The sequence below is a fragment of the Bos javanicus genome, chromosome 21, assembly GCF_032452875.1.
Source record: "Bos javanicus breed banteng chromosome 21, ARS-OSU_banteng_1.0, whole genome shotgun sequence".
Classification (NCBI taxonomy): Eukaryota; Metazoa; Chordata; class Mammalia; order Artiodactyla; family Bovidae; genus Bos; species Bos javanicus.
The window spans coordinates 41800929-41821723 of record NC_083888.1 but is presented as its reverse complement, the minus strand read 5'-3'; the positions used below and the strand labels follow the sequence as shown (position 1 = coordinate 41821723).

Here is a 20795-nt window from a genome sequence, read left to right as displayed (position 1 = left end):
TCACTTAAAAAAAGTGGAAATGAACTTGATTTGTTATTTTTTTTTTTACTGAATCCATCTTAGAACCTGGTAACCATGTCTCCCCTTTCTATATTTTAACAAACTATTTGTTAGATAACCCATTCGAGAAATTTGCTGGTGGCTAACGTTGAGATTACCAGCTTGTAGTTTGCAGAGTCCACCTCTGAAATTTGGGGTCCAATTTGCCCCTCTGACTTGTGGCTAGTCATTTCTTCATAATTTGTGCAGAAACTATTAAAAAGTTGTTCCTTGATCCTACCTGCAATTATTTTGGTTCCCTGGAAAGTAATTTATCTGGCCTTGGAGACCTGTGCTGCAGTGCTAAGTCACTTCAGTCGTGTCCAACTCTGTGTGACGCCATGGACTTTATTCTGCCAGGCTCCTCTGTTCATGGGGATTCTCCAGGCAAGAATATTGGAGTGGGTTGCTGTCTCTTTCTCCAGGGGATCTTTCTGATCCAGGGATCAAACCTATGTCTCTTAAATGTCCTGCATTAGCAGACGGGTTCTTTACCACTAGTACCACCTGGGAAGCCCTTGGAGACCTGAATGCTTTTCAAATGCCCAGCTTCTTTCAATATCTTTGTCCTCAACTTGGGCTTCACTTCACCTTTCCAGGCTGCGTGCTCACTAACGAAGGAAGACAAAAATCCAGTGTAACTCTGGGACCTGAAGTGTGGTGAGAGTCTGGAGCATTCCTGCCAGCTATTGGCAGAGGTGGATTTACTATGAAGTTCATGAAGCTTAATCTTCAGAGCCTCTTACTATTTGTATTCTTTTTCTTAAAACTGTACTGCCAAACCATGCACACTTCAAAGCACAGACCTATGGATCTGTCTTGGGTGTTGTGTAAGGTCACACAATTTGCTTCTACTGGAAGTGTTCTTATGGGTATCGCCAATAGTTGGTCTATCAAATCAAGAATAGAAAATATAGGGGTGTTTTATGGGCTAACCAGGAAGCTTAAAATACTCAGCACTGATACTACCATTTCACCAAGACTTTAGGAAATTCACTTAACCTTATTGTTGTTTCATTTCCTTACCCACAACATGGGGAAAATAATCCTTCTTTCTGTCTTAGTTGACACTCATTCAATGTTGACCCACTGCAGGTATATCCCACTTTACAGTAATTTGATAAATATAAAGAAATGTTTGTTGACACCATACACATTAAAAAGAAAAATTAATAACCATGGCATAATAAGCCAGGTTAATTCTACAGGGGAATTGATTTAATTAGTGAGTGCTGAATTTTAAAAAAGAATATGATTTGCAGTAGGGAGAACTGACTTATGAACACAAGCCAAGAAGCAGTGGAAGGTTGAGTGTGCCCCTGAACCCTCTTGAGTCCCAGTTCCTGTGTCTGGAAAATGGAGATGACAATACTTCCTCAAAAGATGTTGTGGCAATTGAAACCAGGTAGCACAGTGGTAAAGACTCTACCTGCCCATGCCAGAGACACAAGAGACGTGGGTTCAGTACCTGAGTTGGCAAGGTCCCCTGGAGGAGGGCATGGTAACCCACTCCAGTATTCTTGCCTGGAAGATTTCATGGACTGAGGAACCTGGTAGGCTATAGTTCATGGGGTCACAAAGAGTCAAACACTGAGTGACTAAGCCTGTAATACTAAAATGCTCTGTAAACTGTGGAAGTGATTTATAGATGACTGGTGTTATTACTGCCTTCAATCATAAAAGTTATGCTGATTTAAAAAATCCAACCTACCCAAAATTTTATGAAGTACAGACTCGGTATACCATTGGCAATCATGGAGCACATGAGTTAAAACTTTGGTGAACAACAATGCAAATATCAAATGCTATACAGATAACCAGAAGTTTGAAAATCAATAATTATCCTACCTCAAAGAGCACATCTCTTCGATCCAGACCCCACTCTTTTCATCCAGCACAGCAGAAAAGCTAGCGATGTTGAGATTCATACTGGGAGTACAGGATCAGTAAACTTATTATCTGACCTTATTATGGAATAAACATTCCTTCAGTTCCTTCTTTACTGTGTCCCAAAGTCTGGGATATTTTGGTGATACTCCCCAGCCCAGGGAAACATTTCTCCAGAGTTTCAAAATGCTTGAATCTGAGTATTCTTATCTTCTTTTGTTCACTCACAATATCACAAGTTCCTGACTTGAGACTGTCCATTCAGAGAAACAACCTTGGACAATAGCTTCAGGTTGCCCTTGAGATGCTTAAGCTCCTTCTTGGCAGGAGAAATTTTACAACATTTTCCTTTCACAGGTTGCCGAAAGATTCAAGAAGGACTTCAAGCCTCTTGGACATTTTTGAGCACCTTGCTTGCAGGATTAATCTCTTGAGTTGGAAGGCTATTTCTTGACTTTGCTGAGCTCAGTTTAACAGCAATTTAAACATAGGTTCCACTCCTCACAACCTGTTGTTTTACAAGGAAGACCTCATTTCACAAAGTTCCACGTAGAGTGGAGCTTCTGGGCTCAATAGAGACAACTGCGTTCATTATCGCCAGCCCTGACTTTCATTTCAGTGAGGAATCCTGTTTCAGTTCATTATCTGCGTTCCGGCTTCATCAGTCTCCATTAGGAAGCACCTTGCCTTTCTGCCAAGAGACAGTGAAGGTGAGTGGCCCAGTTCCCTGCCACAGGTGCAAGCTGCCAGCACCCTGCCCCCACCAAGCACTGGCCCCTCCACCTGCAGGCCAGAAACCCATCTTCCCTCATTAGGAAGAATGTTGTTTCTGAAATCACCTTCTGACATGTAGAGTCCAGAAAGCATGCTCTCTCCATCCCTCCCTGTGCCCCTTTCATTCCTGCCACTGGGGGCTAGCCCCCAACTCTCTTATCACCTCAAATAGAGCACTGATCTCCAAAAAGATCCAGACTGGGTATTCAACCCACCTTTCTCAGCATCTTCCCCTTACTGTTGAAGCCATAGCATTCAAAGGAGAAAAAAGGAGAAGGAAATAAACCAAGGCCAATTTTGGACAGAAAGGGGAAGAGTAAGGCAGATGAAGTAAACAATAAAGATGTAGGATGAGCCTGAGATTATAGGGGCACCTGACACTGAATCAAGAATCCTTCAAAGGTCCGCCGAGACCCCATGGTGTCTCTGAATTTTGTTTAAAAACCAATAACATGAAACTAAAATATGTTTGAGAACTGGTGAGAGTTTCTCCCCACTTCATCCATGTCATTTCTTTCCCTTCTCTGAATTTATTAAAACAAATGAAAAAACAGACCCTGAGTAGCATGACATGTCAAAACTTTGTCCAGAGACCATGCACACGAACAACAGAAAGGTGTGTTTGTTTTGCAGACTTTCCACTCAGAAGAATTTAAGGCCTCCTTAGCCCTGCGCAGCAGGGGCTTCACGCGGCCTCTTACAGGATGGAGTCTTTCCTCAGATCTACTATCTTCATACACACCAGCTCCAGCTGTGCCTTCATTTTCAAAGCCAGCACCTGCTTCCCACTTCTCAGGCCTGCACTCAGACAGCTGGAAGTGACGGGGGCATTTCTGTCCTGGTGAGGGAGGGGGGCAGGACAGCCCTTGATCACAGGTGGGAACTCCTCCAGCTCCTTGTCCATCCCTTCCTGATGAGGACAACTCTGAAGGCTGAACTCCTCTGTCTCCAAGAGCAACTCCATGGGACTTTGCCTGATGCTTTCCTAGACCTCCCTTCCTGATCCTACCTTCCCACCAATTTTTCCTGGAAATGCTTCCTAGTACGTCACTTTCACATGACCCCTTATCTTAGCAGCAGCCTCTGAGGAGCCCCACCTATGACATCCTAGAATGAAGCCAAGAGGATGCAGAAAGGGGAGAGAGAGAGAGAAAAAAACAAACAGGTCTCCAACAGGTGGGAATCAGAGATGTGGAGAGAGATGAGAGAGAAGGGCTTGACAGAATCGGCTAGATGGTTTTTAGACTGAAACAAAAGAAAAATTATGTGCCCTCTTCCAGGTCCCGTATGTCTTCTAATATGTGTGTGTACATGTGGTGTATGATTTTCCTTTTCTCTCTCTGGCAAACAACTGTATTTCATACCTTTCAGAGATAACAGGCGTAACTAAAGAGTTGCATGTTATTTCATCCTAAAATATATTTTCTTTATATATTCTTAATTTGGGGAACAAGAAAACAGCTTTGACAGGAAATAAATGAAAACACAGTTTAAAGAAAAGACATTATGAGCCTCGAGCAAAGTATTAATAACTCTAAGATATGATAGGAAGAGGTGATGGGGATGGAGTGTCATCTTCTCTCTGGATTTACAGAGACACCCTTTGATCCTCTTGCCCCTGAACTGTGAGGTCCCCCGCTTGGCAGTGGGTTTGAGAGTCTTGGCTGAGACTCTTAACCTCCCAGTCTCTTTTCTCTATCTGTAATATAAATGACAGTGAATGAAAACAGCATTCATTTCATCATGCTTACAGGGTATCAGAGCTAAAATTTATTAATATATTTAACTCATACAACAACCCTTTGAGCAGCTACTGCTATCTTCATTTCCCAGATGAGGAAACTGAGGCACAAAGAAGTAATAGGACAAAAATCTGCACAGGTACACAGAAAAGATACTGTCACTGATCATCAGGAAAGTGCTAATCACAACCACGACAAGCGATTACCTCACACCTGTCAGAATGGCTATCACCACAAAGACAAGAGGTAACAAGCGCCCGCAAGGACGTGGAGGAAAGGGAACTCTTGTGCACTCATGGTGGGAATGTAAACTGGCACTGCCACTATGGAAAACAGTATGGAGGTTCCTCAAAAAATTAAAAATTGAACCACCATATGATCCAGCAATTCTACTTCTGAGTACTTACCTGAAGAGAATGAAAACATCGACTCAAAAAGCTATACACACCCTCATGTTCAATGAAGCATTGTTTACAATAGCCAGGATGTGGGAACAACCTAAGTGTCCAGTGATGGATGAGCGGATAGATACAATGTGATACACACACAATGGCATATTATTCAGTCATAAAAAATCTTGCCATTTGCAACAACATGCATGAACTTTGGGGGCAGTATGCTATGTTAAAGAATTCAGAGAAACATAAATACCATATGTTCTGCAAGAAAAAAAGAAGCTCTCAGATACAGAGAATAGATGGATGGTTGCCAGAGGCACAGGGCGGGTGTTGGGGAAATATCCATGAAGGGAGTCAAAAGGTACAAATTTACAGTTAAATAATAAATAATTCATGGGGATGAGATGTACAGCATGGAGACCATAGTTAATAATACTGTATTGCCTATCTGAAAGTTGCTAAGAGAATAGATCTTACAGGTTCTCAAAACAAGAAAAAAAGTTTTGTAACTAAGTATGGTGATAAGTGGGCTTCCTGGGTGGCTCAGACAGTAAAGAATCCACCTGCAATGTGGAAGACCTGGGTTCAATCCCTGGGTTGGGAAGATTCCCCTGGAGGAGGGCATGGCAACCCACTCCAGTGTTCTTGCCTGGAGAATCCCATGGACAGAGGAGCCTGATGGGCTGCAGTCCATGGGGTCCCAAAGAGTCAGACATGACTGAGTGACTAGGCACAGCACAGCAGCATGGTGATAAGACTGACCCATTATGGTGATCATTTTGCAATATATACAAAGAGCAAATCATGTTGTACACCTGAAACTAATATACTACTCTATGTCAATTATTCCTCAGTAAATAAGTAAAACAAAATGAAACAAAATAAAATCTTTTCCTATTTCTCATAGTTGTCATGAGGATCAAATAAAATAATGGATATGAAGACAATTTTAAGGCACATGTGGTATCAATTCAGTTCAGTCGCTCAGTCATCTCTGACTCTTTGTGACCCCATGGACTACAGCACACCAGGCTTCCTTGTCCATCCCCAATGCCCAGAGCTTGGTCAAATTCATGTCCATCAAGTCAGTGACAACATCCAACCATCTCATCCTCTGTTGTCCCCTTCCCCTCCTGCCTTCGATCTTTCCCAGCATCAGGGTCTTTTCAAATGAGTCAGTTCTTCACATCAGGTAGCCAAAGTATTGGGGTTTCAGCTTCAGCATCAGTCCTTCCAATGAATAGTCAGGACTGATTTCCTTTAGGATGGACTGGTTGGATCTCCTTACTGTCCAAGGGACTCTCAAGAGTCTTCTCCAAACAGTTTAAAAGCATCAATTCTTTGGCACTCAGCTTTCTTTATGCTCCAACTCTCACATCCATATGTGACTACTAGAAAACCATAGCTTTGACTAGATGGACTCTTGTTGGCAAAGTAATGCCTCTGCTTTTTAATAGACTATCTAAGTTGGTCCTAGCTTTTCTTAAAAGGAGTAAGCATCTTTTAATTTCATGGCTGCAGTCACCAGCTGTAGTGATTTTGGAGCCCAAGAAAATAAAGTCTGTCACTCTTTCCACTGTTTCCCCATCTATTTGCCATGAAGTGATGGGACCAGATGCCATGATCTTAGTTTTCTGAAAAGTTGAGCTTTAAGCCAACTTTTTCACTCTTCACTTTCACTTTCATCAAGAGGCTTTTTAGTTCTCCTTCACTTTCTGCCATAAGGGTGGTGTCATCTGCATATCTGAGGTTATTATTTCTCCTGGCAATCTTGATTCCAGCTTGTGCTTCATCCAGTCTGGCATTTTGCATGATGTACCCTGCATATAAGTTAAATAAGCATGGTGACAATATACAGTCTTGACCTACTCCTTTCCCAATTTGGGACCAGTCTGTTGTTCCATGTTCAGTTCTAACTGTTGCTTCTTGACCTGCATACAGATTTCTCAGGAGGCAGGTCAGGTGGTCTTGTATTCCCATCTCTTTCAAAATTTCCCACAGTTTATTGTGATCCACACAGTCAAAGGCTTTGGCGTAGTCAATAAAGCAGAAGTAGATGTTTTTCTGGAACTCTCTTGCTTTTTTAATGATCCAATGGATGTTGGCATTTTAATCTCTGATTCCTCTGCCTTTTCTAAATCCAGCTTGAACATCTGGAAGTTCATGGTTCACGTACTGTTGAAGCCTGGCTTGGAGAATTTTGAGCATTACTTTGCTAGCGTGTGAAATGAGTGCAATTGTGTGGTAGTTTGAACACTCTTTGGTATTGCCTTTCTTTGGGATTGGAATGAAAACTGACCTTTTGCAGTATTAACATTACTGGTGTAGTTATTATTGACCACGTTAATAGTTGTCATCAGAGCTACCAACCTATCCATGTTATAAATAACCTTTCCCTACAGGTCTTACAAAGCCACAAGGCTACATTCCTGGACAGGGTGCAGTGGGGCACTGTTTACCTGTAGAAGGTATTTATTTGAGGTTTACAAGGTTTTTCCTGTCTGCAGTGGGGGCCTCAATTACACCTAATGGTCTCTTTTTACTCCAGTGTCTAGTCATGTCTGGAGGACTGCCAAAGTGGGCTCACAATGAAGCTCCTAAGGGGGCCAAGGAGAGGAACTGCAGAGATATCTTCAGCCCTGCCCTTAGCCTCTGTCATGGATCGAACTGCACACCCCAAAAGATGGTGAAGTCCTAATCCCCAGTACCTGTGAACGTGATCTTATTTGGAAATGGGGTCTTTGTAGAAAGATCAAAATAAGACAAGGTTATTAGAGTGGGGTCCAATCCAATATGACTGGAGTCCTTATAAAAGGGAAGACAGATACAGAGACAGACACATACAGAAGGCAGATGATGCAAAGACACAGGGAGAATGCCACATACAAGCCAGGGATGCTCGAGGCTACCAGAAGCTAGGAGAATGGCATGGAACACATCCTTACCTCATGGCCCTCAGAAGGAAATCTACACAACCAACTCCCTGATCTCAGATTTCTAGCCTCCAACACTGAGACAACAGATTTCTATTGTTTAAGCCACCTAGTTTGTGGTACTTGGTTACTAATACAGCCTCCTTTGTTACTTTCTTATGGTACTTTGTTACTAATACAGTTAATGTAATAAGTTAATATGACCTCCCATTGATAAGCTGCCTCTGCTCCCAGCCTCTGACACAGAAAACGGGATACCCTTGTAACCTGCCCCTCTTGGATCAAAGCTATGGGGAAGAATGTGGGAAAGAGTTCTGAGTGAAGGGCAACCAGACCCAAGACTTACCAGGATGCAGGACTGCTGCAGCCTGTTTCAGAGCGAGGACTCAGCACCCGCCCAACCTCTCTCCAGTGACAGGAAGCTGTAGTGAGTGGTGGGTGCTAAAGTTGGAATCCCACATAGGCCCTGGACTATGGCTGCCATTCTGGGTGGTATATAAGATGAATAAGGAGAGGAATGAGTTTGGGCAAACTCCAGGAGGTAGTGAAGGACAGGAAAGCTTGGTGGGCTGCCGTCCATGGGGTTGCAAAGAGTCTGACATGACTGAGCAACTGAAAAATAACAACAAAGAGGAGAAGCTGGCCAAGAAGGAGTTAAGAGAATGGAGAGAAGAGAAGCAAATGAGAAAGACTGAAAGACAGAAAGTCACAGAGAGAAAGAGAGACTGGCTGGGCCCAGTGGCTGTCTTGTTTCTGCCCTTACCTGAGCCAGATTTTGTTCTGGTCCCTCAAGCATGTGTGTATGCTTGCTAACTTGATTCAGTTGTGACCCCATGGGCTGCAGCCCATCAGGCTCCTCTGTCCATGGGGATCCTCTCCAGGCAAGAATACTGGAGTCGGTCGTCATTTCCTCCACCAGGGAATCTTCCAAACATGGATTGAATTTGTGTCTCCTGTAGCTCCTGCACTTCAGGCAGATTCTTTACCACTGAGTCACCAGAGAAGCCTCCCTCATGCATATTCTTTAATAAATACCCACGTTTTCCCTCTGGTAACTTGATTGTTCTCCTTCTTGCACCTAAAGTGGCCTGAGTATAACAGCTCAGAATAGAAACATCAGCCCCTGGAGAATGATACTAAGGAAACAGTGACATGGGTATTTTATTTAGTCCAGCTCCCCATGTTCTGTGCTAATATGAGAAATAGCAGAGTAAGCAAATTAGAAACTAAAAAAGGAATTCATAGTGAGGTAATACACAGAATGGTGATTATAGTCAATAATATTGTATTGCATGTTTGAAGCTTGCTAAGAGTAAATCTTCAAAGTTCTCACCACAAGAAAAAATGTTTTGCAACTTTGTACGGTGACAGATGGTAACTGACTCACTGTGGTGATTATTGCACAGTGTATACAAATATTGATTTGTTAGCTTGTACACCTGAAATTGGAGAAGGATATGGCAACCCTTCTTGCCCGGGAAATCCCATGCATAATCCCTGGCAGACTACAGTCCATGGGGTCACAAAGAGTTGGACATGACTGAGCAACTGAGTTGCACACACATCTGAAATTAATATAATGTTATATGTCAATTATACCTCAATAAAAATATTTTTAAGTAATTAAAAGATTGATTTAGCTTTTTAAGGACAGTGAAAGTGAAAGTCGCTCAGTTGTGTGTGACTCTTTGCCACCCCATGGACTATACAGTCCATGGACTTCTCTAGGCCAGAATACTAGAGTGGGTAGCCTTTCTCTTCTCCAGGGGATCTTCCCAACCCAGGGATCAAACCCAGGTCTCCTGCATGGCAGGCGGATTCTTTACCAGCTGAGCCATAAGGGAAGCCCTAGAATACTGGAGTGGGTAGCCTATCCCTTCTCCAGCAGATCTTCCCGGCCTAGTAATTGAACCGAGGTCTCCTGCATTGCAGGTGGATTCTTTACCAACTGAATTATCAGGGAAGCCCATCTTTTTAAAAGCCCTAAGATATTAGGCACAAGATAGAATTGTTCTGGAACCCTGTGACAAAGTATAACCCAAAAAGGGGATGCAGGAAGGAAACAATCATGCTGATGGGGTCAAAGCCTAGAAGTTCCAGGGACCTAGTTCTGAAGAGCCTTGCAGACCAAGTGAAGCAGTTCAGCCTTTTCCTAGGAAGGAGGGTGGCCCAGACTGATAGGGATTTCAGAAAGATGAAGATAGCAGCAGGGTGAGAACGGAGGAGAGTGGGACAAGATTGGTGGTAGGGAGTATGATGAAGAGGCTGTCCAAGAATCCAGCCATGAGATGATGGTGGCCTTATATGAGGACAGGGCCCTGGAGGAGGAATGAGGAAGGGATGTAGTTAAGCGAGGTTAAGGCAGGAATGCTGAGTATGAGTGGACTTGGTGACTGTGGAGCTGAGGGGAGGGAGGAACGGACAAGGACATGGAGTCATGTGAAGTGACTGGTGGGCAAGGACTCAGCCCCGGGGGAAGGACTGAGAAGCAAGAACCAGTCTCCAACATTTAAGACCCAGTCCCCCCAGTGCAGCCCCATCCCAGGGGCTGAAAGTATATGTCATCCCCCCAACAGCAGAGAAGCTCCTCTTCAGGCTGCTGCCTGCTTGGAGCCTCACACTGGAGCTCTGTGTTTACACATTTAGGAGAACTGAATCTCCCATAATCATATATGTGACAAAGGGCTCGCTATAAGCAACGTTAATGAAGACAAATGAATGAGCCAAATGCTGCAGCTTGCACAGCGGCTCTCCAGGGCCCTGCCTTGCAGGGAGGCTGCTGGGAGGGAGAAGCTCATTCCTGGCTGGGCTGCTGCTCTTGCCGTGCCTGACGGAGGTGTATGAGAACCCTCCCACTTCGGGGTGACTCACCACTGCCTGCCCAGTGGGGGCAGGCCTCGCAGGGGGCTTTAAGGGACTTCTAAGAAGATTCAAAGAATGTGTTTACGCATTTTTTGGGGAAAGTTATCTTAGAGGAGATAGGCAAGTGGAGATTAGCTGGACACAGTGGTCTGATCACGTTAAATAAACAAGCTCCCTGCATCGTGGTGGCTGCTGACTGGGAAAGCAGGTATTAGGATTTAATTCCAGCCAGTGAGTGACCACACCCCGAAAGGCATCTTGCTGAGTGCCATGAATCAGTCCTGAATCCAGGTTGGGACTGGCTCTCAACGGAATTCTCTCCTAACCTTTAAGGCCATGTGTTTCTGCTCATTTCTCTTTGTGACAGAACAGAGAATATTCAAATTTCGGACTTTTACTCCAGCCCTTCCTGCACGGAGAGGGGGGATCACAGCCAGTAGAAAGAAAAAGAAGATACGTATAAATCAAGCAGTGTACCACTGGGGCGGGGGAAGCGGCTCTGTTCTGGCCCCAGATGACATGGGTGGATGGCAAGCAGGCCCCACCCTGAAAGGCTAAGCTGTGATGCTTAGAAGCAGCTCAGAGAATCTCGAGAGGTAGAAAGACAGTGGTCCAAGGTGCCTTTGGTGAGAGGATACAGAAACCTGCCCCATGAATAGGCAGAAGTGCTTGCTGTAAAAGCTCCCAGACTCAGCAGCAGGGAGAGGACCTCCGCCAGTTCCGCATTTGTTCTGTGTGGTTCAGGAGACTGCACAGTGGACAACGACTCGATCCCAGGGGAAGTCTCTGACAGGACATTAAAAAAAGATGCCCCTCAGAGTCTAAATGAAACACTCTCAGAATTTCCCATCACGAATTCAAGAAGTCAATTTTACTAGATCAATAGGAAGGGATTTGAAACTAATTAATCAGTGCAGAGATCAGATCAGCCAATGACAGGAAGACAAAGTGATGGAAACTTGGCAAGTCAGTGCAAGGCCTGCCTGGATTCAGACAGTGAGATAACACTGGGGCTCAGGCCCGTGGAAGAAATTCCAATTGATCAGTGAAGGGAAGAAAGTTGGGTGACAAATCCACCATTTCCAGCCATCTTCAGGGGATATCCTCTTAATGACACTCAGATTGATTTTCCATTGCTGGAAGAAAAAGAAGGAAGTAGAGGTATTAAGAGACCATAAATAACTTTTAATAAAGCCAGGCAGGTGGCTGAAAGAATGTATGTGTACAGGAAAAATGAAGAACAAAAATAATGCACAAGTTTCCACCATCAACAGAGTGACTACGAGTCAGTAAAACTGGGATGGGAAACAATATGGAGTACCTTAACACCTTAAGTAGCCAGCAGCCACACCCTCGAGGTGCCGGCAGGTTCTCTCAGGCTCCAGTTCCCTCCTCGCCTAAAACAAAGGGTTGGGCCAGATGAGCGACAAGGCCTAAAGATGCTACTGTTTATTCCTATTCTAGAGCCATACTGTGGAGAAGGCAATGGCACCCCACTCCAGTACTCTTGCTTGGAAAATCCCATGGATGGAGGAGCCTGGTGGGCTGCAGTCCATGGGGTCGCTGAGAGTCAGACACGACTGAGCGACTTCACTTTCACTTTTCACTTTCATGCATTGGAGAAGGAAATGGCAACCCACTCCAGTGTTCTTGCCTGGAGAATCCCAGGGACGGGGGAGCCTGGTGGGCTGCCGTCTATGGGGTCACACAGAGTCGGACACGACTGAAGTAACTTAGCAGCAGCAGCAGAGCCATACTGAGAGGGGCACAGGTCAGTGTTGACCAAGAATTGGCCATAACTGTGTCATGGGAAGACACAGTCTTGCCTGGCTTTACTAGGTTATTTATGTTCTCTGATCACTTCTACTTCCTTTCAGCAATGGAAAAATCAATCTGAGTGTCACTGGCCATCACTAGGTCGTGGGAAGTTTCCTAAATCAGGACTAGATCTGGCCTCAACACACTCCCATCACTTAATTTTTCAAAATCCTTTCAGAACCCAGTCAAGTTGTATCCCATTATTTTATATGTGCCTAACACCATTCTGGCCACATAGTGGCTCAAAATGTACACATCCCTCAAGTCTCCTGGAGCACAGAAAAGCACTCAGCCTTTGGAGCCAGAAAGAACTGGGTTCAAATCCTCATCATACCACTAGCTGGTTGTGGGATTCTCAATTGGTCACTTCCATACAATGGAACAGTAGGCAGTATGAAGAAGAATGACCTGGTTCTATAGGAACTCACATGGAAACATGCCCACAATATAAGTTTAAAGTACATAACAGACAAGAGTCAAACGATGAAAGCAAGTGTTCATCAGGGGATGATGGGCCAAAAAAAAAAGTAATATATATAAGAAGGATATATTATTCAGCCTTAAAAAGGAAGGAAATTCTGACATTCTATAACATAGTTAAACCTAGAAGACATTATGCTAAATGAGATAAACCAATCACAAAAGGACAGATACCTAATGATCCCCATCTATACTAGGTTCCTGAATTAGTTAAGGTCATAAAAATAGGAAGTAGAGTGGTGGTTACTAAAGGCTGGAGGAGGGGGACTGGGGAGTCAGTTACAATAAAAAGGTAAATGACAGAACAGTGAGTTTGGTATGCTCCAATTTTGGTTAAAGCCTTTTCCTCTCTGTGTGTTGTCTTTGTACAGAGGAAAGTCTGGAAGGTTGCCTACCCCACTGGTAACAGGGCTCCTTTGGGGCAGTAGGACTGCAAATGGATGGTAACAGATGACATGATTTACAAGTTGCCTGCATCTCAAGATATGAAGATTCGTGTTCAGTTTTGACCAGGCAATGTCAGTAAATTCTGACTCTCAAAACTCCCCTGTTTCAAAAGGAAAAAAAAGTATTTATCATTACTCTTGTCATTCCCTCCTGGGATGCTGTCTATGGTTTTCTATTTTTTACCAAACACAGTCTGGACGCCATTGCTTGGCATGTAAGACCTGTACAAATGGGCTGCAACCAGCCTCTGACCAGTCTCATTGAGCTGTCTCCATGTGCCAGGATCACAGCCATTCAATTCTCCCTGAGCACAGTTCTTCACCTCTGTGGCCTTGATCGAGCCTTTCTCTCCAGAAACTGTCCTTCCCCTCAATCTCTGCCAGCAGCCCTCTCATCCATTCCTCATGTACACAGTCTCTGAATCCCTGGATGGAAGCAATCTCTCCTTCCTCTCCCAATCATCACACCTAGCTCATCCCTGGCTCACTTGTGTGTACATCTTCTCTCCCCTCAGGGACCCCCTGCTCCTGGAGAGGAAGGATCATGCCTCATGCAGCTTGGTAATTCCCAGGGCACCTACTATGGCAATAATAACTTAAGAGCAACAGTGGTGATGGTGGTGAGAGTTCCACACGGTACACCTCGCTCACCTCATCCAGTCCCAGCTGCTGCTGTTCACTGAATGCCTGTGAGCCAGGCTCTGAGGTCAGAAGTGACATATATCACCTCACTTCATTCTCACGGGACTTCTGTGGTATAGGTGTTATTATCCTCATTTTGCAAACAAAGAAACCATGGCTTAGAGATTAAAACACTTCCTAAGATCACACTGCAAAAGTGGAGATCTGCACTCAGGCCTGACTGGCTCTAAAACACGTGATCCAAATAATTATAATCAACTGCCTCCCCCGTATACTGGCACATGCAGTGGGCACTCAATACCTGCCTGTTTCATGACTGCAACTGGAGAAAAGGCACCATGCCATGGGCAGAGCACAATGGCTGTGGACTCAATGTTTTAAACAAAACAAAACAAAAAATACCCACTGTGCTCTGGGATCCTCGGCCAGTGGAATTCCTAGAAGTGTCAGCTCACACCCGCTGGCAACATTTGAACAACACTCAAGACTGTTCAGGCCAACCACAGCTCTTCCTTTGCTCTCTGTCTCAATCGATTTCAGATATCCATTTCTCCCCAACCAAAGCTTCATCTTCTCCCCATCAACACCCAGGGGCTCTGCTCATATGTGTCAATGGTTCGGTATGGAAAGTGGCGGGGAGGCGTGATTCTCTTGGATTCTGACCTCCGACACATAGACTCGAGGAAAGGAGCCCTGCAGAGCTGATCTGGCCCACTCGCCTGCTCGTGCTCTCCAGAAGCAGCGATGACAAGGAACACAGGAAAGATTCTCAGATGTGGAGAACAGATTCTAGAGGCTCTAGGAAGGACAGGAAGGAGGGACCTGCCTGCTGACCTCCGTGCCCTAGGCCTTCTTCTTCAGAGGCAGGTGACCCCAGTACGTGGTGAATGTAGACGTACACTCTCCACACGTGCTCCCAGAAAACACAGAACAGGTCCCAAGACTTGGTGTGAAAAAAAGTATGTAAAACATCTCATTAATAATTATGTCGATGACATATCAAAAAGATAACATTTTGGATAATTAGGTTAAATATATATATGGTTAAAATTAAGCTTTAATTTTTAATATATATAGAAAATATGAAATAATATATATGATTTGCATTTGTTGCTTGCATTATATTCTCATTGGACACAGCTGATCAGACCTCTAGCTCCTCTGCTGTAGGTCCATGCCTGAGACTCTGGCTTTCCGGACTCAGATCAACCCCACCTGGGTTTTCTGTGCAGCGGCAGTTATGGTGCTTAGGGTTCCCCGCCTCTGAAGCCAACAGCAAAGTTTGAGAATAAGAAAGAACTAGACAAATGGAGAAAGTAGTATCGACATATATACACTATCATGTAAAACAGATAGCTGGTAAGAAAGTGAAACTTGCTCAGTCATGTCTGACTCTCTGCGACCCTATGAACTATACAGTCCATGGAATTCTCTAGGCCAGAATACTGGAGTGGGTAGCCTTTCTCTTCTCCAGGGGATCTTCCCAACCCAGGGATTGAACCCAGGTCTCCGATTCTTTACCAGCCAAGTCACAAAGGAAGCTCAAGAATACTGGAGTGGGTAGCCTATCCCTTCTCCAGGCAGTCTTCTCGACCCAGGAATCAAACCGGGGTCTCCTGCATTGCAGGTGGATTCTTTACTAAATGAGCTATTAGGGAACAAGTTGCTATATAACACAGGAGCCCAGCCTGGTGCTCTGTGATGACCTAGAGGGGTCAGATGGGGAGAGGGGAGGGAAGCTCAAAAGGGAGGAGATATATGTATAATTAGCGCTGATTCGCGCTGTTGTAAGGCAGAAATCAATGCAACATTGTAATTTTCCTCCAATTAAAAAATTATAAAAAGGAAGAACTAGATCTTTGAGTATTCACTCACATTTCCCTCCCAGCCCATCTCCCTGGGACTGCTGCTGCTACTGCTAAGTCACTTCAGTCGTGTCCAACTCTGTGCGACCCCATACACGGCAGCCTACCACGCTCCCCCGTCCCTGGGATTCTCCAGGCAAGAACACTGGAGTGGGTTGCCATTTCCTCCTCCAATGCATGAAAGTGAAAAGTGAAGTCACTCAGTCGTGTCCGACTCTTAGCGACCCCATGGACTGCAGCCTACCAGGCTCCTCCGTCCATGGGACAGTGGTTTTCAAAATGTGGCCCTTGAACCACCTACATCACTTCACCTGGGAACTTGTTAGAAACGCAAGGGATCAGGCACTATCCAGAACTGTACATCCCTAAACCTTGAAGGCCTCTTCCATCATAGGTCAGTGCTGTAACGAAACGGGGAGATACACCTTAGATTTTCTAAGGTTGAAACAGCAATGTGGAAAGGGAACAGCTTTTCCTACTGTCCACCAAGAGGAAAGCAGCTGATGGTCAAGAGAGGCCTGGGACATTTTCATCCTCTGAGGCTCTGGGCATGTGAAAACAAGTTCAGTTCAGTTTAGTCGCTCAGTCGTGTCTTACTCTTTGCGACCCCATGGACTACAGCACACCAGGCTTCCCTGTCCATCACCAATTCCCGAAGCTTGCTCAAACTCATGTTCACCGAGTCAGTGACACCATCCAACCATCTCAGCCTCTGTCGTCCCCTTCTCCTCCCACCTTCAATCTTTCCCAGAATCAGGGTCTTTTCAAATGAGTCACTTCTTTACATCAGGTAGCCAAAGTACTGGAGTTTTAGTTTCAGCATCAGTCCTTCCAATGACTATTCAGGACTGATTTCCTTTAGGATGGACTGATTGGATCTCCTTGCAGCCCAAGGGACTCTCAAGAGTCTTCTCCAAAACCACAGTTCCAAAGCATCAATTCTTTGACACTCAGCTTTCTTTTTGGTCCAACTCTCATATCCATACATGACTACTGGAAAAACCATAGCTTTGACTAAATGGACCTTTGTTGGCAAAGTAATGCCTCTGCTTTTTAATATGCTGTCTACGTTTCTCATAGCTTTTCTTCCAAGGAACAGGTGTCTTTTATCATGGCTGCAGTCACCACCTATAGTGATTTTGGGGCCCAAGAAAATGAAGTCTATCACTGTTTTCAATGTTTCCCCATCTATTTGCTAAGAAGTGATAGAACCAGATACTATGATCTTTGTTTTTTGAATGTTGAGTTTTAAGCCAGCTTTTTCTCCTCCTTCACTCTCATCAAAAGGCTCTAAAGAGTCTTCATAACTCTTTAGTCTAGTTCCTCTCCACTTTCTTCCATAAGGGTGGTGTCATCTACATATCTGAGATTATTGATATCTCTCCTGGCAATCTTCATTCCAGCTTGTGCTTCATCCAGCCCAGCATTTCTCATGATGTACTCTGCATATAAGTTAAATAAGCAGAGTGACAATATACAGCCTTGACATACTCCTTTCCCAATTTGGAACCAGTCTGTTGTTCCATGTCCAGTTCTAACTGTGGCTTCTTGACCTGTATACAGATTTCTCAGGAGGCAGGTAAGGTGGTCTTGTATTCCCATCCCTTGAAGAATTTTCCAGTTTGCTGTGATCCACATAGTCAAAGGCTTTGGCGTAGTCAATAAAGCAGAAGTAGATGTGATGTGAAAACAAAGGCATGTCCAAATAGGGTTTCAAAAATTGTGACATATTTTAAAAATTTAATAAATGAAGGCTTGTGCCACATGTAAAATTTAAAACACAAAACAGTGTGATCATCTATTCACAATATAATAGAAGGATTTATTTTTGAAATTTACGGGCATGGTACCAAAGTCTGGCAGAAATTTAAAGCCGATGATCGTTTCCTTCTTTTAGCCCTATTAGCATATCTTTGAAGATAAAACTTTTAAAATCCAAATTTGAAGCCTTTGGTGAGTGTGAGAATTCTGGATGAAAGGCCTCCCTTTGCTATGCACCCCCTTTCTGAGGGGACTCCTGGAGAGACGTCCTTTATAAATGCGGCCAGGGGCAGCTGGGTGATGGGGGTCAGCCAGCAACGGAGAGCCTGGCACCAGACTGCTGAGGTGGGTTGGGGGACACAGGAGAGAAATCAGGGTTCTGAGGGTGTGCCCAGGCAGTGCCAGCCAGCACTTTCCCATCCCCCTCTTCCCTGGTGGCTCAGATGGTAAAGAATCTGCCTGCAATGTGGGAGACCTGAGTTCAGTCCCCGGCTAAGGAAAGATCCCCTGGAAAAGGGAGTAGCAATCCACTTCAGTATTCTTACCTGGAGAATTCCATGGACAGGGGAGCCTGGTGAGCTACAGTCCACGGGATCGCTAAGAGTCGGACACAACTGAGTGATTAACACACACATGTGATCAGTGTCCATGTCTGCAGCTCGCCACCTTCTTGGCCTCTGGTGCCCCCCCATCCACAGACTGCTGGCAGCCCAAAGTGGAGCAGTGACCGTTGCAAAACACCTTTTATAAAAGCACAGCTTCTTCTGTCCCAGAGGCTGGACTGGGTTCAGGGCTCAGGACTCCTTGTGATATTAGGCTTTAGGAAGAAGAGAAAGCAATGCCAGACTGAACAGTTACTGCCTGGGCAGCAGGCACATCAGTGAGGAGTGTCACTGGCTGCAGCAGCATATGCTTTCTTCTTTGGGAGGTGAACTCAGAGACATGCCAACTAAAGGCCTTGCCAGCTGCAAGCCTCTGAGGTCTCTTTGGAGGCCCCCAGCAAGGTCTGTGGCATTCGAGCAGTACAGGCAGCCTGGGTGCCACAGGGTGGAGCGGGGCGGGGGCGGGGAGGCACCGGGCAGGAAGAAACAGCAGCCCTTGCTCTCCTGGACTCTCTGCATCAGCAGCCGCCACCACCTTCCTATTTCCTGGAGATGTGGCCCCAGGCCTCATGTCATCCTCTCTCCAGAGAACCAAGGCTTCCAGGGACAAAGGTCACGCCCAGGCAGATGTGAGTGAGAGCTGGGGTTCCAAGTCCAGGGCCAGCACTCACACTTCATGGTGTCCTCAGCCAGGGCAGGGTTGGTCTGAATCTGTCATTTCATTTTTCTCATCGCTCTCCCTCTTGGTCAACAGGTTCCTGAATTTCTCCAGACTATGGAAAATCCGAGGAGGAGGGGAGAGAAAGGCAGAGAGAGAAGGGAGGAGAATGAGCACGTGGCCCATCCACTACCTCATGGCACCAGGGTGGTAAACATTTGGAGAGAAGCCAATCGTCTGGCGCCTCAAATCTTCCACATCTCTCCAGCCAAGATTCAGACCTGTATATTCTGGGCTCTTTCTGCCCCATTTCACCAGGCTTTAAATTACCCAGACCTGGGTCTGGGTTATTTTGTCCAAAACTTTCCTCTGGAAATCCAGATTGTGATGCAAGATATACATTCTTGGAATCAGATTTCTGAGGCCTAAATGCACGACAGTGTGGACTTAGCAGGCTGACTGCATCCCATTTCCACCAGCCCATGGGGTGAATACACAGTGAGGTAATCATCACTTCCTGCTGGCTCGGGAGACAGCAATAGTACAGATAAATCGGGATAACCTAGCCAGGGCTCAGCTTGTCCTGGCTATTCAGAGAGAATAAGGAAGAGGGCCTCAGATGATTTGTACAATCAATCCCAAGGTTGTCAAATTGTTCCTTCACTGTGGAATTATTGGTTTCAAAATCCACCCCTAGATTCTGTTATGACAGAAGATCATTTTGGAAAGACAACCAAAGCCCAATCCCAGAGAGTCTCCCAACAAGTGCTGTAGTAATAATACTGGTGATAATAATGGTGGTTAATAAATATCACTTTGTGCCGGTTATAGTTCTAATGCTTCACGTGGGTCTGTGGGGAGGGCAAGGACCATCCTTGGTCAGGTGGCCTCAGCCAGCTCTCTGCAGTACAGTCCCTTGCCCTCTGCTAAGCCTCCAAAATAGACATGTCTCTTTTTTAAAATTTGCCATCTCATGCACCATGTGGGATCTTGGTTCCCCAACCTGGGATGGAACCCATGTCCCCTGCAGAGGCACAGCATCTTAGCCACTGGACCACCAGGGAAGTCCCAGAACAGACATGTCTTGACTCTTCAACATTCTTGTTCAAGTCTCAGCCAGCCTAGGACCCGGGCCTACTTCTCCTCAGCACAAGGAAAGAGCAGTAAGCCCCTGACGGCTGCATTCAGTGGGGTGTTCTTTAGAAGAAAACTCCAGAAGAAGGGACTGTGAGTCTCCAGGAGGCAAGCACTGTTTTTGCTCATTGCTTCTGTTCCTCTAGGGAGCTGTAAGGTGTGGTGGGTGGAGGTCTAATTTGGTGAAAATATGTAAAAAGCGTAAGCTAATTCATAAAGTTATTATTGTCTTTCTAAAGCAGCCTATGTAGATCACAACAAACTATGGAAAATTCTTTAAGAGATGGGAATCTAAGACCACCTGACCTGCCTCCTGAGAAATCTGTATGCAGGTCAAGAAGCAACAGTTAGAATCAGACGTGGAACAACAGACTGGTTCCAAATTGGGAAAGGAGCATGTCAAGGCTGTATACTGTCACCCTGCTTATTTAACTTACATTCAGAGTACATCATGCAAAATACCAGACTGGATGAAGCACAAGCTGGAATCAAGATTGCCAGGAAGAATATCAATAACTTCAGATATGCAGATGACACCACCCTTATGGCAGAAAGTGAAGAGGAACTAAGAGCCTCTTGATGAAAGTGAAAGAGTAGAGTGGAAAAGTTGGCTTAAAACTCAACATTCAAAAAACAAAGATAATGGCATCTGGTCCCATCACTTCATGGCAAACAGATGGGGAAACAATGGAAACAGTGACAGACTTAATTTTCTTGGGCTCCAAAATTATTACAGATGGTGACTACAGCCATG

At 45.0% G+C, this 20795-nt stretch overlaps 1 protein-coding gene across 3 annotated transcripts in view; it reads right to left on the bottom strand.

Annotated features, from left to right (window-relative positions):
• Positions 1 to 9414: 9414 nt before the first annotated feature.
• The window catches only part of NUBPL (NUBP iron-sulfur cluster assembly factor, mitochondrial), a 328827-nt gene continuing 317446 nt past the window's right edge, over positions 9415 to 20795 (bottom strand). For 2 of the 3 annotated variants that reach the window (XM_061394101.1, XM_061394105.1), the window contains 2 exons: positions 14428 to 14964; positions 9415 to 13480 (listed from right to left, as the gene is read on the bottom strand). In XM_061394101.1, the coding sequence (XP_061250085.1) occupies positions 14791 to 14964 (174 nt within the window). In that variant the 3' untranslated portion in view covers positions 9415 to 13480; positions 14428 to 14790. Of the gene's footprint in view, positions 13481 to 14427; positions 14965 to 18402; positions 19023 to 20795 lie in introns of those variants that run through there. The other variant, XM_061394104.1, reaches the window with a different exon arrangement.